Source organism: Neolamprologus brichardi, chromosome 23 (genome assembly GCF_056152115.1).
Source record: "Neolamprologus brichardi isolate AB-2024 chromosome 23, ASM5615211v1, whole genome shotgun sequence".
Lineage (NCBI taxonomy): Eukaryota > Metazoa > Chordata > Actinopteri > Cichliformes > Cichlidae > Neolamprologus > Neolamprologus brichardi.
The window spans coordinates 12,466,695-12,492,836 of NC_142125.1; the positions used below are offsets into that span (position 1 = coordinate 12,466,695).

At 38.7% G+C, this 26,142-nt stretch overlaps 1 protein-coding gene across 2 annotated transcripts in view; it reads right to left on the bottom strand.

Annotated features, from left to right (window-relative positions):
- Window positions 1-26,142, bottom strand: part of gabrg3 (gamma-aminobutyric acid type A receptor subunit gamma3) — a 69,849-nt gene that overhangs the window by 22,278 nt on the left and 21,429 nt on the right. For both annotated transcript variants that reach the window (XM_087835934.1, XM_087835935.1), the window contains exon 4: window positions 1,532-1,752. In XM_087835934.1, the coding sequence (XP_087692060.1) occupies window positions 1,532-1,752 (221 nt within the window). The remainder of the gene's footprint in view (window positions 1-1,531; window positions 1,753-26,142) is intronic.

Here is a 26,142-nt window from a genome sequence, read left to right on the forward strand (position 1 = left end):
GCAATAAAATAAAATGCCATCACATACTGAAGACGAAACATCCGATCACTTAACGCCTATTCCTGCTAACTCAAGCAAAATTAGCAGTAAGAACAGTAACATTATCTTAACAACTGAAAGAATAAAGCCCACACTGCAGCATTTCTTCCTGTAATGAGGGAAGTGATATTTGGTGCCACATCAGTCCCACCTAAAAACACTGAAACTTGCTCAAATTACAGGATAAACGAGGACAGTGAGAACACAAAGACCCTTATAGAGAGCACATGTATCAGAAGCTTAAATGGGGCTGAATGAAACAACATACATTTCAAATTTTATTTATAAGCACAAATAAATCTATTGTTACACTATGTTCACTATGTTATACTTTAACTATTTGTGTACATAATACTATATTGTCAAATTATGATTATGTGTCCAGTATTAAAACAAACAGAACTAAGAAATGAGCAAATATGGGGACAGACGTAAGAATGTGTGTATGCCATATGCTATTTATGGCCCCTCATGCATACTTAAAGGATATACAAGTTTATGCATATACAATTAAGCCATGCTGAGAAGCATAGAGGCAAAAGAACACAAAAGAATGAGAATCTCTGTCCTGGAGTGGCCCAGCAAAGAGCCCAGACTTAAAATGCACCTGAACACTTTGACTCAATGCTTCAACTGCTCTACAAAGTCCAGCAGTAACGGTCTAAATACCTTTCAAAGTTTTCAGTTCAAAACTTCAAAAGCATTTCTTCTGGTGGTGGTTGGTACCATCCCCTCGCAGCAGCCTAATAATTGGCTGGGTGTGGAGTTTGCATGTTCTCCCTGTGCCTGCATGGGCTAAATGGACTGAGCTTTATACAGTCCTTTTCTACTCTGCTTGAGTACTCAACGTGCTGAACAGAACATTCCTCAATCACCCATTCACACACATTCATTGAAGCACTTGTTTCTACACCAAAGTGCTTTCTAGCTAACACTCACATAACAGAAAGCAACTTGGGGTACACTATCGTGCCCAAGGATACTTTGGCATGCAGATTGGAGCATCAAACCACTAACCTTTCGATTAGTAGACGACCTTTTCTACCCTCCTGAGCTATTTATGTAGACACACTGTAGCAAAGTGGCAACTGTCTAGGATGTACCCCATCTGGACAGCTGGGATATGCTCCACCCCCAAGTTTAATAAGCGGCTACAAAAATTAACTGAAGAATGTATGGATTAAGTACAGGGAGGTTCATCTTTGTATGCATGTAACTGGGGCATGATTTTCACAGAGGCAGTTGCAAGTGAAGAAGCGTCTGTGGTTAGTGATCGCACTAGATTTTTAGGGCATGGTACGCTTTCTCGTGTCCGGACACTGAACTGGACTTTGGGGGTCAGGTCATTTCGCAGGACTAAAGGGTTCCTTACACTCTCTGACTGTGTCTCCATATTTGTCCGGGTACACTGTGGGACAATTCTGCATATCTTCTGACTGTGTTATATTTCAGTAAAACATGAACAGATGTCTGTGTTGAGTTCTGTCTTTACCTTAAGGTATAAAGTATCTTCCCATCGTTCCATATCCTGAGCAGCTGGTTAGGCATTGTAATCCAGTGGGAATCTGCAGTCTTGGAGTTTCTGAAGATGGTGTCAGGTAGCCAAATAAGTCCAACCATGTTGCTGTTCAGAGTCAGTATTTTCATTGTGCTGTTGTATCTGAGGCGACTGTCGGTCCACGTCTGGGCAAAGATGATGTCAATTTGATATTCCTAGAAAAACAAAACCAAACAACGCATCATTTTTTTTTGCCATATTATAATCCAAACTATTAAAAAATAAAATACTAATGCTGTTCTGTGGCTATGGGGAGAAAACAGGTGCGATGTCACCACCAGGATTATTGATTTTCTGTTTGTGAATGACTCTTTATAGGAGTATTATGTGTGTCAGAAACACATGAGTCTATACCATCAATCATGTGTCATTTTCACCAGGGGGAGCATCTATCATTTTACGTATTCACTTGGCCATATGTGACCAGTGATGCTTATTCCATCATTGGTCTGACCTTTCAAATGCTACATTATTTTTTATCAATTTGTAATTTTTTTGAATAAAATGATAATTTACTACAATTAATGTGAAATATGTAAATGAGAATGAGACAGCTGATGGACAGACCGATGGCACGCCTGTGTTAACCAGCAGACCTGTGAAATGTAAAAAAAATAAAATAAATCATATTGTTAAACACACTGCTGCTCACTGTATTCATTAAAATACTCAAAATTTTTTAGTTGTCCTTCATTCAAGCCTGAAGAGTAGGATGGACAGAGCTCTTCAGTCTGCAGCATCAAGACTCAAGAACGATTTACCACTTCAGCTCCATTTAGCTGACTCTGTGAAGTCTTTAAAAGAAGAACAATTGAATAGCATTCATTTTAAACTACAAAGAACCCGTCCATGACCGTCTGTCCATCCATCCATCCATCCAATTCAGGGTCGCAGGGTGGCTGGAGCGTATTCCAGCTGCCATTGGGTAAAAGGTTGGGTAGACTCTGGACAGGTTCCCAATCTATGTCAGGGCTAACACGGAGAGACAGCCCACTCTTCAAACTCACATTCACACATTTTTCTGCATTTTTTAACCCTGAGAGTTTCATAAGGTGATATCCACATGAAAAACGAAAAAGATTTTAGGCATGAAAAATGCATTTGAAACTGAGTGTTTTCTAATATTTTACTGGAGAAAAGTACAAAAAGTGCATTCTGGGTAAATTGTCAAGGCTCCATATCACCAAGTGCAATAGGTGGCTGCTCAGTACAGGTTAGAGCAAATCACAGGTCTCCATTTACCTACATTTGATACCACGATCATTTTGTAGCCATTATTTCTTAGTCAAATTATTTTCGAATTTTCATGTTAAAGTGAAAACTGAGCCTCTGACATTCTCTCACTTATTTATATTTTTAGTCTTGACTCACTCTACTTCTTATCTAACTCTCAAATACATTATCTGAATCTTATCTCACGTAGGTTTTTAAATTCTCTCCTAATATTAAAACTACTTACTAACTCTGCCAAGAGTTATTATCAAAAAGCTTATATGTAAGTTACAGTCTTCCATTTAAGCAGGGAGGAAAATGTGAAAATGAATCCAGTAGCATACCACCGAAGAGCCGATGATGCTGTTGATATAAAGTCTTTTTTTCAGGATTTAAAACCAAACAAATATACTGTTATGACACTTCCTGGTATTTGTGGTGGTTTTAGCACCTGAAGGTGTAAAGTGGCAGTGAAAAGCCTCTTCCTGCATTTCTCATGAGTAAATATATGTTCTCAATGTACAGTTCGGCCTGGTGTTGCTCTTATAAGCAAGCACGACTTCACTCGGTATGCTGAAATCCTGCACTCTATGGTAGCAGCTAGGGCTGCCACAAACGATTATTTTGATAGTCGACTAGTCACCAATTATTTTTGCGATTAGTCGACTAATCAGATCATGCATCCATTGGACGTAAAACATATAGGTTATTGCAACAGCAGCATCTGCTCTTATATAACTATCATTAGCTTACAGCTTTAAGTGTTTAAGGTATGTGCTAACTAAAAATAAAGACAAGATGATAGTTTATTAAATTTTAATGAAATTTGCAGATTGTTTCGGTGAAGTTTAATAAACTCCTTGCTATCTAAAATATAACAGGACACCGGAGTATATTCTCGAGCATCTCACACTTCTGATAATCAATTGTCTGCTTGACGTTTATTCAGCTGTGTTAAAACTATAACTTTGATCTCAGCCAAACCGATTCACTCAGGAACAAATAAAATACTAAAAAAAGCCAAAGTTATCTAAGTGACTTATATATGTTTAACCTGAGTAGCGAAAGATGGCAGTGGGTTTGAAAACGATTAGCTGGGAGTCCGGTGTTCTCACGGCTCTAGTGAGCCTTGCCCCCGGCTAGCTATTGAGCTAGTGGGTAACAGACGTCTCCGAAAACGTCGGAGCGCTTTTGAAAATATGTGGTGTCTTGATAAACTGAGCAGATATTTGAGGTTTACACAACAACATCCTCGCCTGAAAATATGTTAAACGTTTATTTTGTGACCCAGAAAGAATACTAAGAGTAATATTAAAACTAACTAGCTGCCGCCATCGTTGGAAACTGAGCAGGGCTGCGCTATGAATTCTGGGACAGAGCTTCTTCTTCGGGGTTTAACGGCAGCTGGCATCCTTGTACATGCAGTGCTGCCATCTTCTGTTTCAGTCCGTTATTACACTCTTAAATCCTACTACTTATTCCTGCGTCTTTTGGGATCTTACAAAGCTTCAAACGACGCGTCGACTATTAAATCAGTCGTCCACGATTTTGATAGTCGACGTAATCGTGACTAGTCGACTAAACGTGGCAGCCCTAGTAGCAGCACTCATGGAGTTGTGGAGGTTTTCTTGGTCTGCAGATGATGCTTAGACATTCACTCAGTACTTGAATTTTTAAAACCTAAGAAAATAAAACTAAAACAAAAAGTTATTTAAGACAACGTGATTAAAGAAACACATCACTATTACATTAATTGCACATAGGATGCAATTTAATCAAGCTAACAATTGACTGTTATTCAGAAGATACAGTAACTATCCGTGTTGTGACAAGAAAACATATAAATCATGTAGATGAGCAATGATGAGTCGTGCTGGTGCGATCTGCGGTATGCCAAGCTAAAATTCTCCTCAGCAACAGCTGAGTTCTTACGGTCCTTTGGTAACAATACAGACAAAGAAGTGAAGCATAATGAAATTAATGATAGCCTGCCTTCCTCCAGCAACCTACATCTTTTTATTCTGCTGCCACCGCCGGAGATGCATTTGACCTTTTACCCAGTCTCTGCACCAGTTTGAATAGCTCACCAATTAGAAGGAAGTCCATAATCAAGAGAACCACTGGGTACTCATGACCTTTAATTGTGTGGTGCTCAGGGGAAAAAATGTAAACAATATCCAGCACTTAATGACCAGTGAAAGAAAAGAGCTGCAGATCAAACAATGAAACTTAATATGAGCTGAATCACATCTGGAAACAGTCAGCTGCAGGTGGAGGGAGAGACGTAACCCTTACACATCAGCATTTCTAGCTTTGAGTGTCTTGTATAATTTCACATTAGAGGTAATTTTAACTATTCTGAAGGAGTATTGATCACACTTCCCCTCCCTGCTGCTCGCAGCTGCTTCCAGTCATTACAGCAGGTGTTGCTGTGAAGAAAATGGGTCTTTCACCTCAAATGCCTCAGAGGAGCAGCTATATTAAGGCTGCTGATGTAGAGATACTGTACATACTCATGTTAAATTTAAAGGTGCTGATGTGCGTTACAAATAGACTCCACATAATCATTTCATTCAATATAAAGTACAGAATAAAAGATGTTCATCTTTCACTTTAACCAACAAGGTTTTGATTTGCTGTCCAGTAAGAAAAAAAGAATACTGCAGTACGTGACAACAGCGTTTCCAGCTTTGTGTTGGCAGGTTGGGAAATGGCCCACCTCATTTCGATATGGCAATGTCTCTCTACAAAAAGACAGAGGCGTGAAAATAATGATTTTCCCAATTTGGTGTGACCTTCATCCCATTTAACACTATTGTGATTAACTGCAATGTCACCTGTGAGCCAGGTGTTATCAATAAACTGGAAGAGTTGGACCTCGTTATTGCTTCTGTGGCTAAATGGGACCAAATCTCTGCAATCAGGCTTGAGCACCTGTGGAAAGACCCCCACTGCCCTCATTGTGTGTGAGTAAACCATTAAATGTCGGTTTTTGGGGAGTGGGGGAGCATGTAGTTCTTTTGCGCCGACTTCAAATTGGACAAACGTTGACCAATTGTGAACTGTCCCGACAACGTGTGGCATTCGAGTTCCAGAGAAAACTGTGGAATAGTGGAAGCTGTCTTAGCTTGTTACAGGTGCTGTACTATCATCCATTAAAGTACTGTTTAAGGGTTGTTTTTTTTAAGATTTTTACGAAGTGTGGTTAGCTGCCACTGCAGCACACACATGAAATGACACTGCATTTAGCCGCATGGCAGTTACAGCAGCAATCTTTGAGCCTTCTCATTATTGTTACGACCAGAGATGGGCTGTAATCTAATTACTTTTTTCAAGTAACGAGTAAAGTAAGGGATTACTATTGCAAAAACGGTAATTAGATTACCGTTACTTTCCCATAGGAACGCTGCGTTACTAAAACCGTGATTTTTTTTTTGCGAGAATGTCTCATGACAATGATGTAAGCGAGTGCGACGTTTGTGACAACAGCTGTGTGCAGATCAACAATGGATAATATATCGAGTGCGGGAGAGAGTATGAGCGTGCAGCGTTTAAAGCGTGGAAGTACTGACCTTTTTTTGAGTTTGATTCCATAAAAAGTGACAAAAACATTAGTGCCCGTTGTGCGTGGGAAGAAAACTTATTTTACAGCGAAAAAAAAACCCCTAAACAAGCACCGAGAAACTCGCCGATTCTTCCACTGACCGCTGCGGCACACCTGCACCAGGGTAAACCTCTGCCTACCCCACTCCTGCTTTACAGGTGAAAATAGAGCAACAGGACTGCCTGTCTTTGATTTTATTTATTTTCTGCTGTGTTTTACTTGCATCTATTTGAAAGACTGAGTGTAAACACAAAAAATATTTTATTTTATATGCTGGAATGTGCAGAAAATAGGTTTAAATGTTAAACTAATTTCTTCAAGTCAGAGGATGGTGCATATAATTTAATTTTTGCTTGATGCATAAAGTTAAAAGATTAAAACTGATAAAACAAGTTTAAAAAAAAGAGACTTTTCCATTTGATTACTTTTTGTATGATGGATTATGCAGAAAAAGTAGAATTGGGCTGAAAGATCTATCGCTTTATCACCTATTCGGGTTGTAAATTGTGTTTTTAAAAAGTAACTAAGTAACTAATTACTTTTGAAAAAAGTAATCAGTAAAGTGACAGGATTACCTTTTTGGGGAAGTAATCAGTAATTAGTTACTGATTACTTTTTTCAAGTAACTTGACCAACACTGGTTAGGACTACTGTCTCGTTGTCACTCGTTATGTGATGTGCTGCTTGGGGTCATACGGGGATGGATCACACTTATGTTATGGTCTGGCCACCCCTAGACGGGCCATAACATTATGCAATGTTTTGTTTTTTTTCATTCAGTGTATAAGAGTTATCACAGATGATGGTGAGTACCTAACTCTTAAGCTTTTGTGTTGTTTGGCTTTTGAAAATTGTTCTCCCTTAGAAACACTGACAAACATCAAAAACGACTTCTAATTTTTCACAAAAGTCCTTTTGTTGTTCTCCAAAAATGTGATTAATTGTGTTTAAAAGTTACTATATTCTAAATGTAAAAAGTGCAAGCAACAAGCTATTTAAAAGCACGTGCAGAAGTGCAAACATGAGGTTTTTGGTAATTGAAGATAATAAGGGTATTCTGTTCATTTGCAGTTTTGACATGTAGACATGGAAAATGCTTGACAAAATAAGTGTAGGTTCATATGAGGCACCAGTGTAAATTTACTTTTTTAAATACACTGTGGAGAAAGTTAAATATTATCCCATCATTTCTCATTCTGTCCTGTCTGACAGAAGTTAAGTTAGGTCACGCTGACCACATTTACTCTCATAATGGAATAATTCCTCATCAGCTTTTAAATCATGTGGACAAATGGGAATATTACTCATTATTGAAAACATGCACATGGCTTAATGTCGAGGAATTATTCTGCCACAGTTTACCCGTTGTTTAAAGTGGCCAGAATGCAAATGAGACAGCCACCGGGCTGAATAATGGCTCAGGAATGAATGTACAGCTGAAATGTGAGGCAGGATGACACCTCTGCTCTGAACCGCCTGCAGTGGTTCAGCTGTTTAGGGCCATCTTCCACTAACCTTCCTGTCTTCTTATGTAAATACATCTTTGTTAATGACTTTTTAGATGCAAAGCAATTTATAGAATAACCTTGTTCCGCACTGTGTCGCCTCGAATGGGTGGGATACACCTAATCACCACATTCTGCCTATGCAGAGGAATACTTGAAATATAAAACATTAAAATTGCCTCATTGACCCCTGCATGGAATTATGCATCTATAAGCTCTGCAGTAAAACACGCACACATGAGTTGTTTGATATATTATAGTTTGTGTTTACAACTCAATTCCAAAACCGTGGGACACTGTAAATTGTAAATAAAAATGTAAGTAAAGTAAGTAAAATTTATTTAGATAGCGCTTTTCACATATAAAAATCACAAAGTGCTTTACAACACAAGAAATGGAAATATAAAACAATGTAAGGGTAAATAAAACAGCAATGCAAAACAATAAAAACAACATAAGAGGAAATTAATCAAATGCTTTTCTAAATATAAATGTCTTCAGCTGTTTTTTAAAAGAATCAATGGAGTCCGTGCAGCGTAGAGACAGTGGAAGAGAATCCCACAACCGTGGTGCCACTGCCTTAAAGGCCCGATCACCATGAGTTTTAAAACGAGTGCGCGGTACCACCAGCAGTCTCTGATCTTATGACCTTAAAGCTCGAGAAGATGAATGTGGTTTCAGCAGGTCAGATAAATATTGGGGAGCTTCACCATGTAGGGCCCTAAAGGTTAGAACTAAAATTTTAAAATGATACCTAAAACTTACAGTGAAGGGAGGGTAAAACTGGAGTGATATGAGATCTTGTCTTGGTGCCTGTTAAGAGACGTGCTGCAGCATTCTGCACAGTCTGAAGACGATTTAAGGCTGATTTGTTAAAACAAGTAAAACAACTGTTACAGTAGTCTAAACGGGAGGAAATAAAAAGCATGAATAATCATCTCAAGTTCAGGCTTTGACACCATCTGACTTTTGAAATAGTCCGTAAATGATAAAAACAGTTTCGGACCAGCTGCTGAGAATGCTGCTTAAGCAACATCGAGCTGTCAAATATGACACCGAGGTTTCTGAGGCTCGATTTTACATAAGGGTCTAAGAAGCTGATATGCTGCCTTTTTTCTGAGACCATGTGGTCTGGAGCAACAATTAGAGTTTCACTTTTATCAGAGTTTAGTTGGAGGAAATTGTCATTTAACCATTGGTTGGTTTCTGTCAGGCAGTTACTTAAATTAGGCAATTTATAAAACTCAAGTGTAGTTGAATGTCATCAGCATAGAAATGATAGAAGATATTTTTATAGCGCTTAATAATAAATAAATAAATAAATATATATATATATATATATATATATATATATATAAAAACAAAAAATATATATATATAAATAAATATATATATATATATATATATATATGTATATACACATAAAGGCTTTGTGTCTGCAGCTTTTATGTATTATAGATGAAGAGAGATTCAAAGTGTTTTACATTTTCTGAAATTGTGTAATTTGTGGATGCAGTTTTTTGCAGGACGGTGAACCTTTGTCCAGCTTTACTGCTGAGACATTCTGCCTCTCTAAGAATGTTTTTTATATCACTGACCTATTCCCAATTAACATCTTTAGCTGCAAAATGTTCCCCCCAGCTCTCTTTTTTTGCCCCGCCCCAACCTTTTTGAAATGTTGCTGCCATCAAATTCTAAATATGCTAATATTTTTCATGAAATAGTAACCTCACTTTATACATTTGATATCATTTTTATGTTATATTTTGAAAATAAAAGATGCAAAACTAATAAATATTGGTTTATTAGATTTCCAAACCATTTAACTCCCGTTTTTATTTGTATTTTAAACAGCGTTCTTACTTCTTTTTGGAATTGGGGTTGTACACAGTTTACTGCTGCAGGTTTGCTCTAATGTCTTTAATCTGTGATGCCAAGTGTACATCTGATACGACTTTCCAAGACCTTCTATATCATTAATGTAATTATTTTTAAAAACCCTAAATTGTGTTTTTTTAAGAGAAATTAAAACTTGTATGCAAATTTCTTTTTGATGTGTCAGATGGTTCAATAAACACTGAATTTTCAGAACTATTAGAATTTTCATGGTTTCGACTTTTTAGAATTAACAGTGAACTGAATCACGGTTCTATAATTGGCCATATTACTCATCCAGCTAATGCACTGCTGTATACTGAGAGGTAGCGTTTGAGCTAGCGTTAAAGTTGCAGTTAACACTCACCGTAATTCTAAGATCATCTTTTAAATTATTTGACATGTTTGAAGTGGTCTCAGGTCACGTGACCTGGATATAAAAAGGAATGTTTTATCTCCGCTTTAAATCTTTAAAACAGGCTTAAGTGTCCAAATCCAGACACTGGGTTGGTCCTTGTTGATCCTAATGTTAGTGTGCGTCCATGTTTTACACTACAGGCTTTTCTCATTTCTCCATTTTGTTGCCACCTTACGTCCTCTGTCATCCTGCCTCGACCTGAAAATCAGTCATCTTGAAGGATCCCTAAATTCTTAAAATGCATCTGGAGGAGAGACAGAGGACAGGGTCAGTTTGCTGGAGGAGATTTACTCTATGAAGTATTATTTCATATTCATAAATTCTTTTGGTGATTTAAGATGATCAGAAGCATTACCAAACTTTCTGCCCTTCATCATTTATGTCTGTGGCATACTATGGGTGTGCCAAATTTAATATTTAACTGAAATGGCTTAAAAGAGACAGCTGAAAGGCAAGGATGTCGCATGAGGTGTATTCATCAGACTACTGATGTATGAAGTCACTTAATGACACAATGACATTTATCCTCTTCCACTTATAATTCACAGTCACCGGGTTGCTATTTCAAACCAAGCCTAACACAGACAGGCATCCCACACTCCACTAGCCATATCTACAGCCAGTTTAGAATCACCAGCTAACCTAACAAGCAAGTCTTTGGACTTGGGAGGAGGCCAGAATACCATAGAGAACCCACCCAGACTCGAGGTGAGCATACAAACTCCACACAGAAAGAGCGAGCCAGCCGAACCCCTGTTGTGAGGTGACAGCATTAACCACTGCAAGATTTGTCCCCTGTTATTTTTACCTTGTGTTTTTGTTCATGTTATGTTGTTCATATTCTTCTCTCTCTTGTCATCTTGTATCCTATTGTCAAGTTTCAATCTTTTTGTGTAGTTCCTTTTTCATGTTGGTAGTTTTGGTCTCTTGTATTTAACTTTACTTGTATTTAACTTAACTTTTACTTCTTGTTAACCTTGATTAGTTTCAGCTGTTTTCTGTTACCCAGGTGTTTCCCTTGCCCTTGATTGCCTTTAGTGTGTCTGTGTATGTATATGTGTATGTAGACCGTGTTTCAAATAAAATAGGGCAACTTAGGTAACATTAGATGAATACATAAATCTTGCTTCTTTGTATAATATTATCAAAAGCTTGAGGTCAGGCCTTATTATGGGAGTTTCTCAGAAAAGGTGAACAAGACTTGACTTTTAACTGGACATTAAGAGGCAGCAGTAGAGCTGCCATGCTGATATGTGCCAACATATGAATATAGAATTGAATATGTAGAATAATGGATAGAATAAAAGAAAAATGAGAGCAAACTACATTTTCACCCTTGGGTATTCATCGACTTTATTCCAAAGATTGTGGTTGCACTATTGGTGCCCAACTTCAAGTTCTTCAAGGATTATAAAATCTATATTTTACTTCACATGAACTGAACTGAAGCACTTATAGAACAAGTATTTCTTCTGAAAATCACAAATAGCTGTATCTTTCATTCTTGCCACATCCTTGTTTTCAACTACCTAGCAATTACCTGCCTGACTAAACATCGTCCTGCTAAAATCTGTAGCCTTTTACAGTTGTATTGTTCATTTCCAATTCGTAAGTTCAGCGCGGGTCACTGCACCAAGAACGATAAACTAGGGCAAAGTGTACAGCTTCAGCCCTGCAGTGTGAAGCTGGCACTTAATGATTATGCAGAAAAAGGCACAAAGTACATACTGTATCTGTCCTCTGCTTTGAGTCATCTAGGCACTCTCCTTCCCGGCTAAGGGTTTTCTTCTTGTACTTATTAAAGGCAGCAAAAGGTTACATGTAAGAAGGAGGCAAACTTTATCATCCATGTGGTAGGGCCTAGTGCTCAAAGTGCACAGATACAGTCTGTCATCATTTTAACTTGAAGTGTAGTTTCTCATGTGACTTTTGTTTATCAGGTTTTCAGCAAACATCACGAGTTCATTCCCGTGTGTCTTCATCTGCATTTGGGTCAACCTCAACACATTGACGTGGTATGTAAACCTGTTTCTGCCTCACTCAGTTTTTTTTTCTCTCCAACTGAAAGAGTCTGCTGAATGTAAATGGACTGAGGATGGTGTTAGCATGGATCGCTAAACCAAGCAAACAATGGTTGTTGTGGTTTATTTTGGTTATGATTCATGTGTCAGAGTTGAGTTAACTTTATCAGCCCACAAAAAAGCTATCCGGTGTTTCTGTCTTTTAGTCTGCTTCAGCCGATTAAAAAAAACATATTCCAAACCTTCTGCTAACACTCAACAGCCTTAAGTCCTCTGAACATTACTGATAATAATGGCCAGCATATCCAGTTAGCAGAGAACTTATCAGATAGAGGTGACACTGGTAATGAATTAAGATGTTTAATTTCATCAACTGCCCAGCTACAGCTAATAATTCTGAGACCGCATCCCAGCGCGTGCATTCCTTTGGTATTCCTGCATGAAACTACAACCTGCCAACATGTGACTCGTCCCTGAAACTTGGACTGCAGAGAAAAGAGAAAAAGGTGGACCAGTTCTGCTTTTTTTCACCTTTTCTGTTGAGTAGCAATGGTGGCTGCCAGTATTTTTGTTACTTCCTCTTAAATAAGGTAATTGTTGACACCACACAAATGATCAATGATGAGGTCACTGTATGAACAAATACTTCCTAAGAGACTAAAGCTCAGGTTGCAGACAGCTCAACTTTTTTTTCTACTCCCGAATCTGTGTGAAGATGTCTGATCTGTTCAGACCTTCTGTTTATAACCAATCAGATGAAGTTATGTGGCCATAGAGAGAGAGAGAGAGAGAGAGAGAGCAGCAGCATTTTATAGACAACTTCTATCATTGCACAAATTTGAATGCATGTTAGACATTATGACTGTGAGTGCTAAAAGAATATTTTACTAAAGCTGTTAAAGCGGAATGAGGAATATTAACAAAAGACTGAGCAGCAGACTGATGAAGTTAGCAATGCTGTGTGTCCGAATGGCTTCAGGGTCATTAAAGAAATTGAATATATGCCAATAAAAGGTTTTCTCAAACCTTGATTCTTGTGCTGTTAGTTGAAGTTTCTTTCAGGGTAGAAAAAAAAACTAAAAGTATGGATGGAAGGCACTTTCTGAAATACAGTAATGTCAAGGACAGAGAGTCACATCACTGGGCCAGAACGAGACCTGGAAAAACTCTAACAGAAGCTGAAAATACCTGCCAAGTAGGGCTGGGCGATATGGCCTAAAATTTATATCGCAATATAATTTGAAGCACGTGCGGTAACGATATATATTGCGATATATTCTTTTCTTCTGTATAACGTATTTTCCACACTATAAGGCACACTTAAAATCCTTTAATTGTCTCAAAAATCGAGTGTGCCTTATGTATGAATTCTGGTTGTGCTTACTGACCTCGAACCGATTTTGGTGTGCAGAAATCTGTTAAAAAATGTTTTGATGGATTGTCAGATCATTACGGCTCCTGTAGTGAGGAGCTTCGCGGAGTAATCTGGGTCCAAAACTCTGTACGCTTCAGGTCCCAAAGTCAAACAAATGGTCTAAATTCTTTCATCTTTAATAAAATCATCAGCGTTGCTGCTTTAGCAGGTGTAACATTAAGTTTAACATCCATGCATCCATGAAAACAGAATTTATTAAATTTAACGGAGTTAGAAGTTAACAGGAAGTTAGCCCGCTAGTTTCCACCTAAACATTTCATACCATGTTCTGACTGAGATATTTTTGAAACTAATTAAAACGTACGGCTCTGCTACCACTTCCAACATAAATGAAGACAAGAAACTAAACAGCAGTGGCGTTTGCAGGGTTACTGAAGTTGGACTACCTGGTATATAATGTTGTGCTACGTGATTGCTATCAACACAGCTATGTTAGCATAACATTAGCACAGTGAAGCTGGAGGATGAACGCCAACTTTTTTTCCACTCAATAAAAGTTAACGTGAGGGATTCTGGTGGTCAGGGACAAATGCAATCGCATAGCAGGATGCTATACACGGGCCAAACTTCAGTCAGGAGAAGAACTGAGATTATTCATCCACAATACGAGGTTAGTTATTAATATACTGCAACAACATGGGAAGAGAACAGCTGCGAGAGAATTCAACATTAATGAATCAATGTTACGGAAGTGGAGGAAGCGCAGTTTTTGGCTTTCACCATATTTCAAAAGTGCTTCATATCTTTGCTATGACTGTCGCCCGGCATAATTTGCAGTTGATAATGGTTGTAGCCGCTGCGATGCTTTCGACCAAAACAGGCGCAGCTTGATGACATCATCAACATGCACCATTGCGATAGAGCGGTATAGTCAAAATCTCTATCGTTGGCCAAATTTATATCGTTTCTATCGTATATCATGTATATCGCCCACCCCTACTGCCAAGCAAGGTTACTAGGTAGTGGCTGACTCTTAGATTACTTAAATAAACTGTGAAGAACAAATATATTAGAAAAAAACAAGGATTATTTATGTCTTTTGTTACAGTGGCTGTACATTAACTCCCAAAGACAACACACTGTGACATCCCCAGAGGTGCTCAGACTCTCCCACATAACTGCATCACTGAAACTGATACCTCAGGTTTTGCAGATTTTATCAGACAATCTGCCCTGCAAGAGAACAAACCAAAAACACACTGAATCCTTCCTTCCTACTAGGAAAATTTGCTTCTGTTAACAGTAGGCAAGACAAAGAGGATCCTTTGTACGCACAGGTATCACGAAAATTATGAACACTGCTAAAAACAGAAAAGATATTTCTGAGTTCATTAAATACTGACTGAACCACACGTGGAGAATATTAATATTCCAGAGACCTGTTCTATGTTGTGTTACCGAGAGCCTCATAATTTGATCCTCATGCTGATGACTTAATTTCCCAAATCTTCAGCCACAAAGTAAAAATAAGAAATGCAACATTCTCTTTGTTCTAATAGACGCTTTGTAACTGTTAAACCATCAGTTACAAAACTGTTTTTTACACCATGGATGAGAAATGATCAAGGTCATTTTGTATTCTAGCAGGTGTGAGCCAAACAGTTACAGTGACTGCAAACTGCAGGGACATTACAAATTAATGTTGTGGTGGGAGCTAAAGAAAACCACACGAGCAGGGATGTTGGAGGAGCTCTGCCAGCAGCTTTTTTCTGCAGCAGGAAATGAGCTGGCATAAACACTGTGTTTCTCTGGTCATCCAGTGTATAACAAACAGCTTGTGAGTGGGAAGCTCTCAGAGTGAGAAAAGCATTGTTGGCTTTTGTTTGGCAGGAATTCCTTGATTACAGGAGGCTTCCTTGGACACTGCATTCCCAGCAAGTTCTGTATTAACACAACTACTTTATGATTACAAAGATTTGGTCTTCTCTGATTAAGCATATTGTTCACTGCTAACAAAAACATGCCTCAGAGCTTTTTCTGATTAGCTCCTTCTTGCTGTGCTTCACTGTCACTATTTTCAAATTAAACAACTTACTGGAAATCGGTCCCCGTTTAGATGCTTTCCTTTTCAACACCTTTTCTCTAAATGACCCTGATTGTTTTACACTCGGCATGGGGTCTTTCCTGGTCTGTGTTTTCTGTTGGGTTTTTTGTGCAGTGTTGTCTGTGCTCGCCTGCATTTGTCTACATGTTCACTGTTATTGGTCTTTGGTTACTTCTTGTTAGTTTTCTCTTGTTGTGGATTTACTTCATGCTTTTGTTCCTTTTCCTCTGCCCAGCCAGACCCCAGGGTTTTTGTCAAATGTTGAAAATATATAAATAAATAATATTTCCTTGACTTTAATTAAATATATCACAAGGTAACCCTAACCCAAAGGAGAATTTACAAGTGCATAATGTTTAGATGATCTGACTGAACTAATTCTGGCTGCTGGTTAATGTGATGATGGTTGTTCTTAACATGAGTCTGAAAATACAATATACTGAAGTTTATATAATAAACTATGAAATATTTATAGAGCACAAAATTGCCGCAGTTGCCTCAAGGCGCTTTATATTGTAAAGACCCTACCCCTCATAATCTTGATTTATGCACTTCATAAAATGCTGATTTTATTGCATTAAATACCTTACACAAGAAGCACATTTCTTTGGGACTGACATGCAAATACACTAAACTATGACCATAAACCAGCACAAGAGGAACATTTGAGAGATCCAGGTGTATGACACATTGGTGTATGGTATTCTAATCCAGGAGCGTCAAACACATGGCCCTGAAAAGTCCAGTCTGATCCACTCTTTAACTTAGGAACACATGGAAATGACCATGTCAGTTTTACAGTTTACCTCCGACAAAGTTTTCACTAATGGAAAGACCATTACTTGGACAAAAAAAAAAAAAAACTGGAGGAGCAAATCAACAGTTTAAAATAAACAACTTATGGAAAAGAAGTCTGCTTATAATTATAGGACAAAGTCCTGGTAACAAGCTGCCAGTGGTTTTTCTGTAATATGAGCCTTCAATTCTTAAAGTTTAAGCCCCAAAAGCTTTTCTCATCATGCTGTCTTTAATTCATTTTAGCAGCATTTAGATCATGTAGAAAATCACAGAGGTATTATTGAAATTGTACTTTTTAAATATAAAAGTTTGTTTCTGTTTGAGGTATGGCTGAGTCTTGCTGTAGTGGGCATCGGGGGATAAAAGCAATTCTAACTCTACTTTTCGCCAACTGATTAGCACCGCTTGGTGATTTCCACCCACCAGGCTCAGGAGAGCAGTTAGGAGCTTATTATATCTTAATACAGCACAGTGAGGTAAAGAAGACACGACAGTCACTTGTTTTCTTTTAATAAAAAAAAAAACTTTCTTTAGTGTATATGCATATATAATATAATACAGTACTCTGAAAAGCATTAACCTTCCCTCTAATTTCTCATTAAACAGATTTTAATATTAGACAAAGATAACCCGAGTGAATACAAAATGTCTTTTTTAAAATCATTTATTTTATTAAGGAAAAGTGGGTTATCCAAGCCTCCTCTGTGAAAAAAAGAAACATGCACGTGTTGTGCAACCCTTGGCAGCAAGAACTGCAATCAAGTATTTGTGATATCTAGCAACGAGTCTTTCACATGCAGGAATTTTGCCTTTGCAGAATTGTTTTAATTCAGCTACACTGGAGGGTTTTTTAGCATGACCATGTCACGTCGGTGTGTGGAGAGAGGGAAGAGGGGACCCAAATGCAGGATTCGCAGGCTGATTGAGGATGTGGACGGTGTTTATTATGAAGACAGAATGAACAGAACATGACAGATTGCACTAAACTGAATGACTGGACTGGACTGGAAACACACGCGGAAACAACAATGATGGGACAAGGAACTGAGAGAAACCGAGGGCTTAAATACACTGGATGATGAGAATGATTAGAAACGGGTAAGAACACAGCTGAACTAAATCGAACTAATGAGACAATGGAAGTAGAACTTGGCGTAATGCGCACAGACAAAAGGCTAACACAACAAAACAGGAAACATACACGTAAACTAAATACTGACAAAAGTCCAAACTGAAAACACTGACAGAACAGCCTGTTTAAGGTCACGCCAAAGTATCTCAGTCTGATTTAAGTCCAGGCTACTTCATAACCTTCATTTGTTTTTTGTTTTGCTTTTCTTTTTAGGACCTTTTCCTTCACTATTTTCTGGTAGAGAGGGGAATTCTGTTGTTCTTTTTACTGCTTCTGTTACTTGTATGATATGACGGGACTCAAACCTTCCAGAAACTTCAGCTTTTTTCTCATCAGGTCACAGAAGATTTTCCAAAGATCTGTTATTCAGTTTCTTTAGATTGTGGGGCGACATGTTGCTTTTGAGACCTTTTAGCCTACTTCACTTTGTCAGGCAACCTCTGTTTAAGTGATTTTTTTGATTCGACAGGTCAGGCAGTAATCAGGTCTGGGTTAATCAGAGTTAATTCATGATTTAACAAGAGTGAGCAATTATTTTTCCACACAGTTTTCCCCCTAATTAATTAAATGATTTAAAAACTACATTTTGTATTAATATTTGTTTTCTTTGTCTAATATCAAAATTTGTTTACCGTAATTGTCGGGCTATAAGCCGCTACTTTTTGCACAAGCTTTGAACCCTGCGGCTTTTAGTCAGGTGGGGCTTTTCTATGGATTGTCCATGATTTTTGTCATATCGTAAGACGGAAGAGCATGTGATCAGACACACAGACACACAGTATCGGGGTTCAAGAGTGGTATGTTGGTTACATGTCCATCCGCCAGGCAACATAGTGCCATACAAGTAGCGCAAAAAACAAACTTCAAAGTAGCGCTACGCGTTCAGCGGGAGGCGTGGATGACGAGCGGCGATAAACTTGCGAAAAGCAAGTTATGCTCAACTCCACCGGTGGAATCTGACAGCGTGGAAAAGTGTGAAAACATCCATGATCACCAACGGATTTCGAAGGGCTGGACTGCTGCATGATGGAGAGGAGGACACCGCCACGGCCCTTCTGAGGGTGTTCGACTCTGACACTGACAGCGAGGATTTGTTTGGTTTTGAAAGTGACAACGAAGGAGAGAAGCGGAGAGTGGATGACGTAGCCATCCTGAGCCTGTTCGTATCTGACACTGGAGAACAGGACTTTGGTGGTTTTAGTGCACAGGAAGATGGTGGTGAATGACTGACTTTTCTTCTTGTTAAAGCCGTGTCACTGCACCTGAGCCTAAAAGGTAGTCCAAATCTATTTTTCTGGTGTGCTGTAGGTTATTGTTATGTACTACATTTGTTACTCGTTTATGAAGCTCAGTACATGTTTCGTACTTGTAATTACCGCTACTTGTACATATACCTAAAAAGTTATGCAAATATGTACCCATAACTTGTTTTTCAAAATATTAATAAAAGGGGTGTGTCTCCAAACAGCCATCTCTTTCCTGACAATTCCCTTTGTGCATATTCTCTTACATATGATAAGTCAACATTGAAACACCTGCGGCTTTTAGTCAGGTGCGGCTAATGTATGTACAAAACAGGATTTTCCCCTGATTTTAGCTTGTGCGGCTAATATTCAGGTGCGGTTTGTAGTCCGGGAAATACGGTAATCTGAAACATTTAATTTGATAAATTTCAAAAAAACAAACAAAATTTAGAATTAGGAAGCAGGCAATAATTAACTTTTTCACAGGAGTGAATATATATAAACTCATTTCCAGCACCTTTGTTTAGCCATTACATTCAGCTTTTAATAATAGCCGGAATACATACAAAAAATGAATAATGATAATAAAAAATGTAATAACTTTAAATTTCTCTTCAGATTTGGGTCGAATCTGAATACTCTGTCTTTAAAGTGGACGTGGAATTTTTAGTCCTTATCTCCTGTCACAGTCGTGCATGTTTTAAGAGTCTATTCTTTAGTTATTACAAGTCACTTTTTAAATGAAGTTGTTCAAAGTGGAACTTCATTGTGTTTGCAAGACAGGGTGAACTTTTGGTACTGTAATTAAATCTTACATGTAGAAGTCCTTGTCCTGTCCTCACTTTTTCATAGCAGCTGGGACATGACATGTAATATATTGTCTTTTGAGGACTCGCTTCCTTCTGACAGGTTTAGAAGACAGGCAATTTATCAGGTATACTATTTCCTCAGCAGTTTCAATGAACAGCCTACAAAAAGCTGTTTTTACCAGCAACATGAACAAGCTTTTAGTAAGCACACTATTAATCAATGTTAGACAAACATTTAAGTGTTTTCTGTAAAGATGAAAGTTAATGTGACTGTTTTTTATCTGTTCTCAGATAAAACTTTAGTGTGAAAATAATTCCACACATTTCACCTGTATTCAGTGTTAACTCATTATGTTCAAGATGATGACAATACCTGATATCTTAGCATTTATGCCAATTAGCATTAAGCATAAAGTCTTTCCAAAATAGAGATACATTGATCAAATTTAGGGATTGTTGTAAGATAAATAATCTTCAATGACAGTTTTTCAAATTGACCAAATTGACCTCTTGTAAAATTCTGGTTGACTAATTTCTCATAGACTTCATTTTAAGAATAAAAATAAGCGTTAACTGGAAAAATAATAATAAAGTTCAAACCTATACAACTTGGAGAATATCTTTTAATCTTTGCTTGCTGGATTCATGCGTGAAGAAATAAAATTGTGCTGCTTGCTTTGACAGGAGTGACTTTGGTTGGCAAACCTCTGAACACAGATACAGATACGCACAAACTATGCTTAAATGAAAGAACGTTAGCCACTCGGTATGAATGTGTGAGATTCAGAATGAAGGGTTTTGTTTTGTCTCCAACAGTACTTCGACTTCACGAGTTCTACGTAGGCGCTGCCAGCTTTTCGTCACAGGACTAGGCATAACGTATAAGGGAACAAATGAACACTAATCGGGCCATTGTTAAAAATGTCACCACAGGTGTGCAGAAAAGTCTTTGACTGCACTTCGACATGTGAAAACGGTCTGCTGAGTTTCTTCAGAAAGGAATTAATCACCACCTGTCTCTTGGAGAAGTCATGGCACCCTGAAATAAACGTTGCATTGTAATTAGAACCAATACAAGTATGACAACTGATGTGACCACATGAACTGCTCTGTGACTATACGATTTACAATACTGTAAGCTGGTTGCACAGCAGAGACGGTGCTTTACAGCCTATAGAGCACTTTATAAGCAGTAAAGCTGATTCAAGGACAAATTACATATTTACAAATTAAATACTTATTTGATCCTTTGCTAAATTTGTGCATTTGCTCACTTACAAAGAATCCAAAGATCCAAAAATAAAAATTGAGAAATTTTATGCAACTTTTGCATGTCATTGAGTTGAGAGAAAGTATTTGATCTCCGACAACCCAGTCAGAATTCTGGCTCTCAATCAGTCAATTAATTATAGATGCTCCTGATCATTTCATTATCTGCATGTTCAACACCTGTCCATAGAATCAATTTCTTCCATTCAAACTTCTCCACCACCTGGAACCAGACTAAAGACTGCCTCACGTCAGGAACAAGATTGCAGACCTGCACATGGGCTACAAGACCATCTGCAAGAAGATTGACAAGAAGGTGATAGCTGTTGGTCATTTTATATTTCTCCCATTTCCAAATAACGTAACCATCAGTTACCCTCGGTCTGCAACTACGTCAGAGATCTTGCCTCATTGGGTGAAGATAAAAGGCAGTTGATCAGCCCAACACTACACAGCAGTTGAGACTGCAGTCACCAAGAACATCGCTGGTAACAAAGTATGCTGTAATTGAGTGAAATGCTGCAGTGCAAAAGAAAATGAAATTCAAGCTGTTTGGCGTCAACTTGACCCACTGTGTTTGGAGGAAATGGAAACATTAGGTTTGGGGCTGTTGTGTTTGATAAGGAAACAGGGCGTCTTCACTGCATTGGGGAGACCAATGGACAGGGCCATGTACTGGAAAATCTTGGACGAGAACCTCCTTGTCTCAGCCAGAAGACTGAAAATCGGTTGTGGATAGATTTGCCATCATCACAATCACACAAAACATACCACCAAATTTATAAAGGAGTGGCTAAAGAAGAAGCAAATTAAGGTCATGGAGTTGCCTAGCAAGTCTCCAGACCTCAGTTGCCAAGCGGAAGCCAAGAAACTTAAATGATTTAGAGAGTTTCTGTAAAGGGGAGTGAGCCAAATTCTCTCCCAAGATGTATGCAACCCTGGTGACCAACTACAAGAAAAGGCTTACCAACAGGAGTTTCTCCACTAGGTAATAAATCATATTTTTTTTATTTTATTTATTTGTAAATGAATTTTTAAGTTTTATGAAATACATTTTTCTGGATTTGTGGTTGACATTCTTTCTCTCGCCAATAAAATGAATCATAATATTTAGAAACTGTTCATTTCTTTGTTAATAAAGCATACTCACAAATTAAGCACAGGGTCAAAAGATATTTCTCCCACTGTCTCAAATATCCCAAATATAAACTTGAAGGCTTGCTTTTCATTTATTGGAGTCAGAACATCAAAGCAACAGTGAAACATTCAGTATGACAAAATGGATCAATACAGGAACAAGTAAGCATGTCACAATGATTCTCCTCTGACAGGAGGATTTGGTTTGTATCTGAACACAAGCAGATCTAATTTATTTCCTGTTTTTCTTCTGGGTCACACAGGTCTGTGCAAGCACTGCACTTTCCTCTTCCAGACACTGTGACAAAAAGTAGCTTTCAGTTTGCACCAACAGCAAAGCTCGAGAGCTGTATCAGGTTTGAGGAAAAAGCTGATGTCTGCAGCTACAGTGAAATCTTTTTTTCTTTCCTCTTTTTTTTTTTTGGTGAAATAAAGTGACTAAAAGCGTCTGTACATTCATCATCTGTGACAAAGTCACTCAAGTGGCAACAGTGATGACAAGGTTAAAGCCCGCGGCTCACCCATGGTGCAACCACAGAGGTGTTTTTGCCTAATTTTGCTGATTAGACTTTGGAAAAACTGTGTGTGGGTGTGTGAAGACTGTTGAACTGACAGCCAGCAGAAAAGTTGATAATGGATGGGTGGAACAGCTTACACATGTATGTTACACATGAGATGGTTTAACCACCCAGAATAACTGGGCCTGGTTTAGGCTATAGCCGAGACAATACTGGATATGGTTCTATCACAGTAGTTTCATAAACATAGTATTTATAGGAATGCACCTGCAGTTCCTCTGTGTCAACAAGCCACTGAGTGTTTCCCAAGCAGGTTTGTCATGGCCACAATTTGCTGCAGGATTTCATCCATCAGCAGCAGTGCATAGCTGGTGGCATGGTGTGTTGGTCCTGGGTTTAACCTTTCCCTGCTGGCATGTAGCAGAGTGTTGTAGTTTTTGTGGAGGATCAAAATATGGAGAAGGAGAAGTCCATCCTGTCACTGCTTCAACTCCTCTCCACTTTCACCTTCAGATGAGTCAGAGTTGGATTCTAGATGGTCTGTATCTACCACTGAGGCCTCCTCCATGTCAGCTTCAGTCCTCAGAGGAGGATGAGGCATCACCTTCACAAATATTGTGCACAATCATTTCCAGAGCCTCCTGTAAAGTGGCTCTGCTGCAAAGTCTTGCAATCTCCAAACTGACAGCTCTTGCACTACTGACCATACTTTAACCATGGGTGCAGTGCAAAACACTGTCAAATTTTGTTTTGGTTCTTGCTGCTGAGAGATCTTTAAATCTCTGACAGGTTACTGATCATTTACTGTTATTGAATTAGTTTATAAACCCGAGCGTCACCTTCTAAGAGAAAAAACTTGAAGGTGAACATCACTATCTCTCTCACTCACACTCTCTCTCTCTCTCTCTCTCTCTCTCTCTCACACACACACACACACACACACACTTATCATTTTAGTAGCAAGGCACTCTTGCAGAAAATAGAAAAAGTGTGAAATGTGCATGCTTTGAACGGTAAAAGGTGGAAAATATAAAAATTAAAAATTGAAGGCAAGTATTCCAAATTAAAATCCTAACATAAAGGAACGCATTAGTTAATGTGAGCAGATTCACTGAGCGCAGGGCAAGCTAGCTAGACAGAAGTTAAGCTTGTTGCAACATGGCAAATTGAACCTCCCCCACCCTCATTCAGATCTGGCGTCTGGAACTATTTTGGTCTTCATGTGATGTATGACCCTGAAGGTAAGCGTGTCATGGACTAAAGTAAAACAGTATGTCAGATGTGCCACGCAATGCTCAATTACATGGGTGGGAACTAGTGTGTTAGCGCAGTTAGCTCGTTAACGTGTTGACGCTGTCCAGCCCCACACACGGGGCAATCCGCGGTAGCTCGTTAACGGAGATTTGCCGTGTTGTGGCCTTAACCTCATTTCAGATTAAGGCTGACAGCACTAGTGGGAACACAACGAATATGACTGCACATTTACCCGATAGCATCCTAGTGCAAAGACAAGTGGAAGCAGACAAAAACAACAAGCACGCATACAAACTTTACCCGAGTCATTTAGACAGCCGTTAGCACATGATTCTCCTTATGGGGACCTGATATGTTTAATATGCTGCTGAGAATATAGCCCAGAAGAAGCGTATAGTATAGCTTTTATTTTGGAAAGAGCCATTTCTCTGTAATAAACTCTCTTTTCCAAAGATGAGTGATTCCTCAATCAGATACAGGGCTCGCAAAATCGCTAGCCCGACGTCCCGGGGCTAGCGATTTTTCCAGTCGGGCTGCCCTGCTCTGCTCGTCGGCCTATCGTAGGAAGGAAAAATATATGTCAATGCTTTTGCATTCTTTCGGAAATGTAGCTGGGTAATTATGTCATTGGCATCGGTGAGCCACTGTCAATATGTGACATATTGAAATCGTGTTTGAATTTGCGCTTGTTTTTTGCTTTCACTTTGCAATCGCGCGAACTGTGTATAGAGAGCGACAGCACTGATTGGTGAGTGATGATAATTTGCGCACCAATTCCTCTGACATCGTCTTATCAATCGTTAGCTTACTATGCAAACATGACAAGTGAAATCTCCCGCAGCAAGCTTAAACATGTGAGAGGTTGATCGCGCAGAGAATCGCTGAGCGTTATGTGAGTGCGTGTGTAAAAGCAGCAGGATATATATTTTCGTTCTGCTGAGCCAAATAAGACAGGTCAGGGTGAAGAAGTGACAGCCAAAGAAAAGCTTACCACAAAACGGAAAAGTTATGACAAATCAGACTATAAGGCAAAAAGAACGTGCAGCTTTATGGTTTCATGGACAAAAGAATTTCTGTGGCTGCAATATGACGAGCTAAATAACCAGGTCTACACATTAGTGGTCCGCAGGTGCGCATTCGCTGTCAAAATAAAAAACGCGCACAAGATAAGAAGTTGCAACGCGTGTTTGCATACATAAGATTTTCAGGAGGAGGACAGACATTTGTTTAGAACTCTTAAAGATGTCGAAGAAGCTCCTTTAAGCAATTACTTTGGTGTTCCTCCACCTCCAAAGAAATGTCAGGAGTCCGAACCACAAAAGAAGCGCGTATTCTCGGAAAAGTGGTTGCAGGAGGTGAGCTGGCTTCAAACAAATGATGAACGCACAGAGAGGTGGTGCAGAATGTGCCGTGAAAATTTAATAAATGACAAATTAATAAAAAGGCATGAACATTTTGTGTATCGAAAAAATATCGAACCGTGACACCAAAGTATCGAACCGAACCGAACCGTGAATTTTGTGTATTGTTGCACCCCTAATATATATATATATATATATATATATATATTTACTTAGGAAAATGAAGAAAGGTTAATTGTATTTCGGTAACTGCAAGTACTGTTGTTTTCTTTTTTCAATAAAAATATTTTCCAAAAAAAAAAGGAAGTGATGTGGTTGTGAAGCAGGATTAAAAATCAATAAAATGCTGATTGATTGACATCTTTTGCTGTATTAAATATTAGCCTATAGCTGGCAACCCGTAGTGTTGGCATCAAATAGCAAACTTTGATGACTGTTTAGGCAGCAAAAGGAAGATCGATAATTTGCTTTTCTGCAATCTCATATATGCCAATGTGTTCAAGCAATTGGCTGAATCAGTGTATAAAGAAATTGATAGATTATGTGTTAATCATATCATGTTATCAAAAATGAGAGATTTGGATGGATTTATTGATTGGCACGTGCTGACTGCATTCCTTTTACAATCAGGACTGGAGAGCAGCAGACTGCTGAAACACCAAAAGAGGAGGAAATATGGCGAAGAGGTGAGCCTCCAAATACAGAGCCCCGCAGGGGACATAGGAGAAAAAGAAATTAAGACGGACTTTTGCGAGATCTCGCAAAAATTTTAGCTGCATTCTTCGGAGGCCGCCAGCTTGAAGCCGACTGGGAGGTTGAGGCACGATGTGCCGGGAAAGCGGTGTTCCTCCCGGCTGTAGTAGGTCTCGACCTCCCGTTAGCTTCGAGCTAGTGGATGTCAGATCTCCG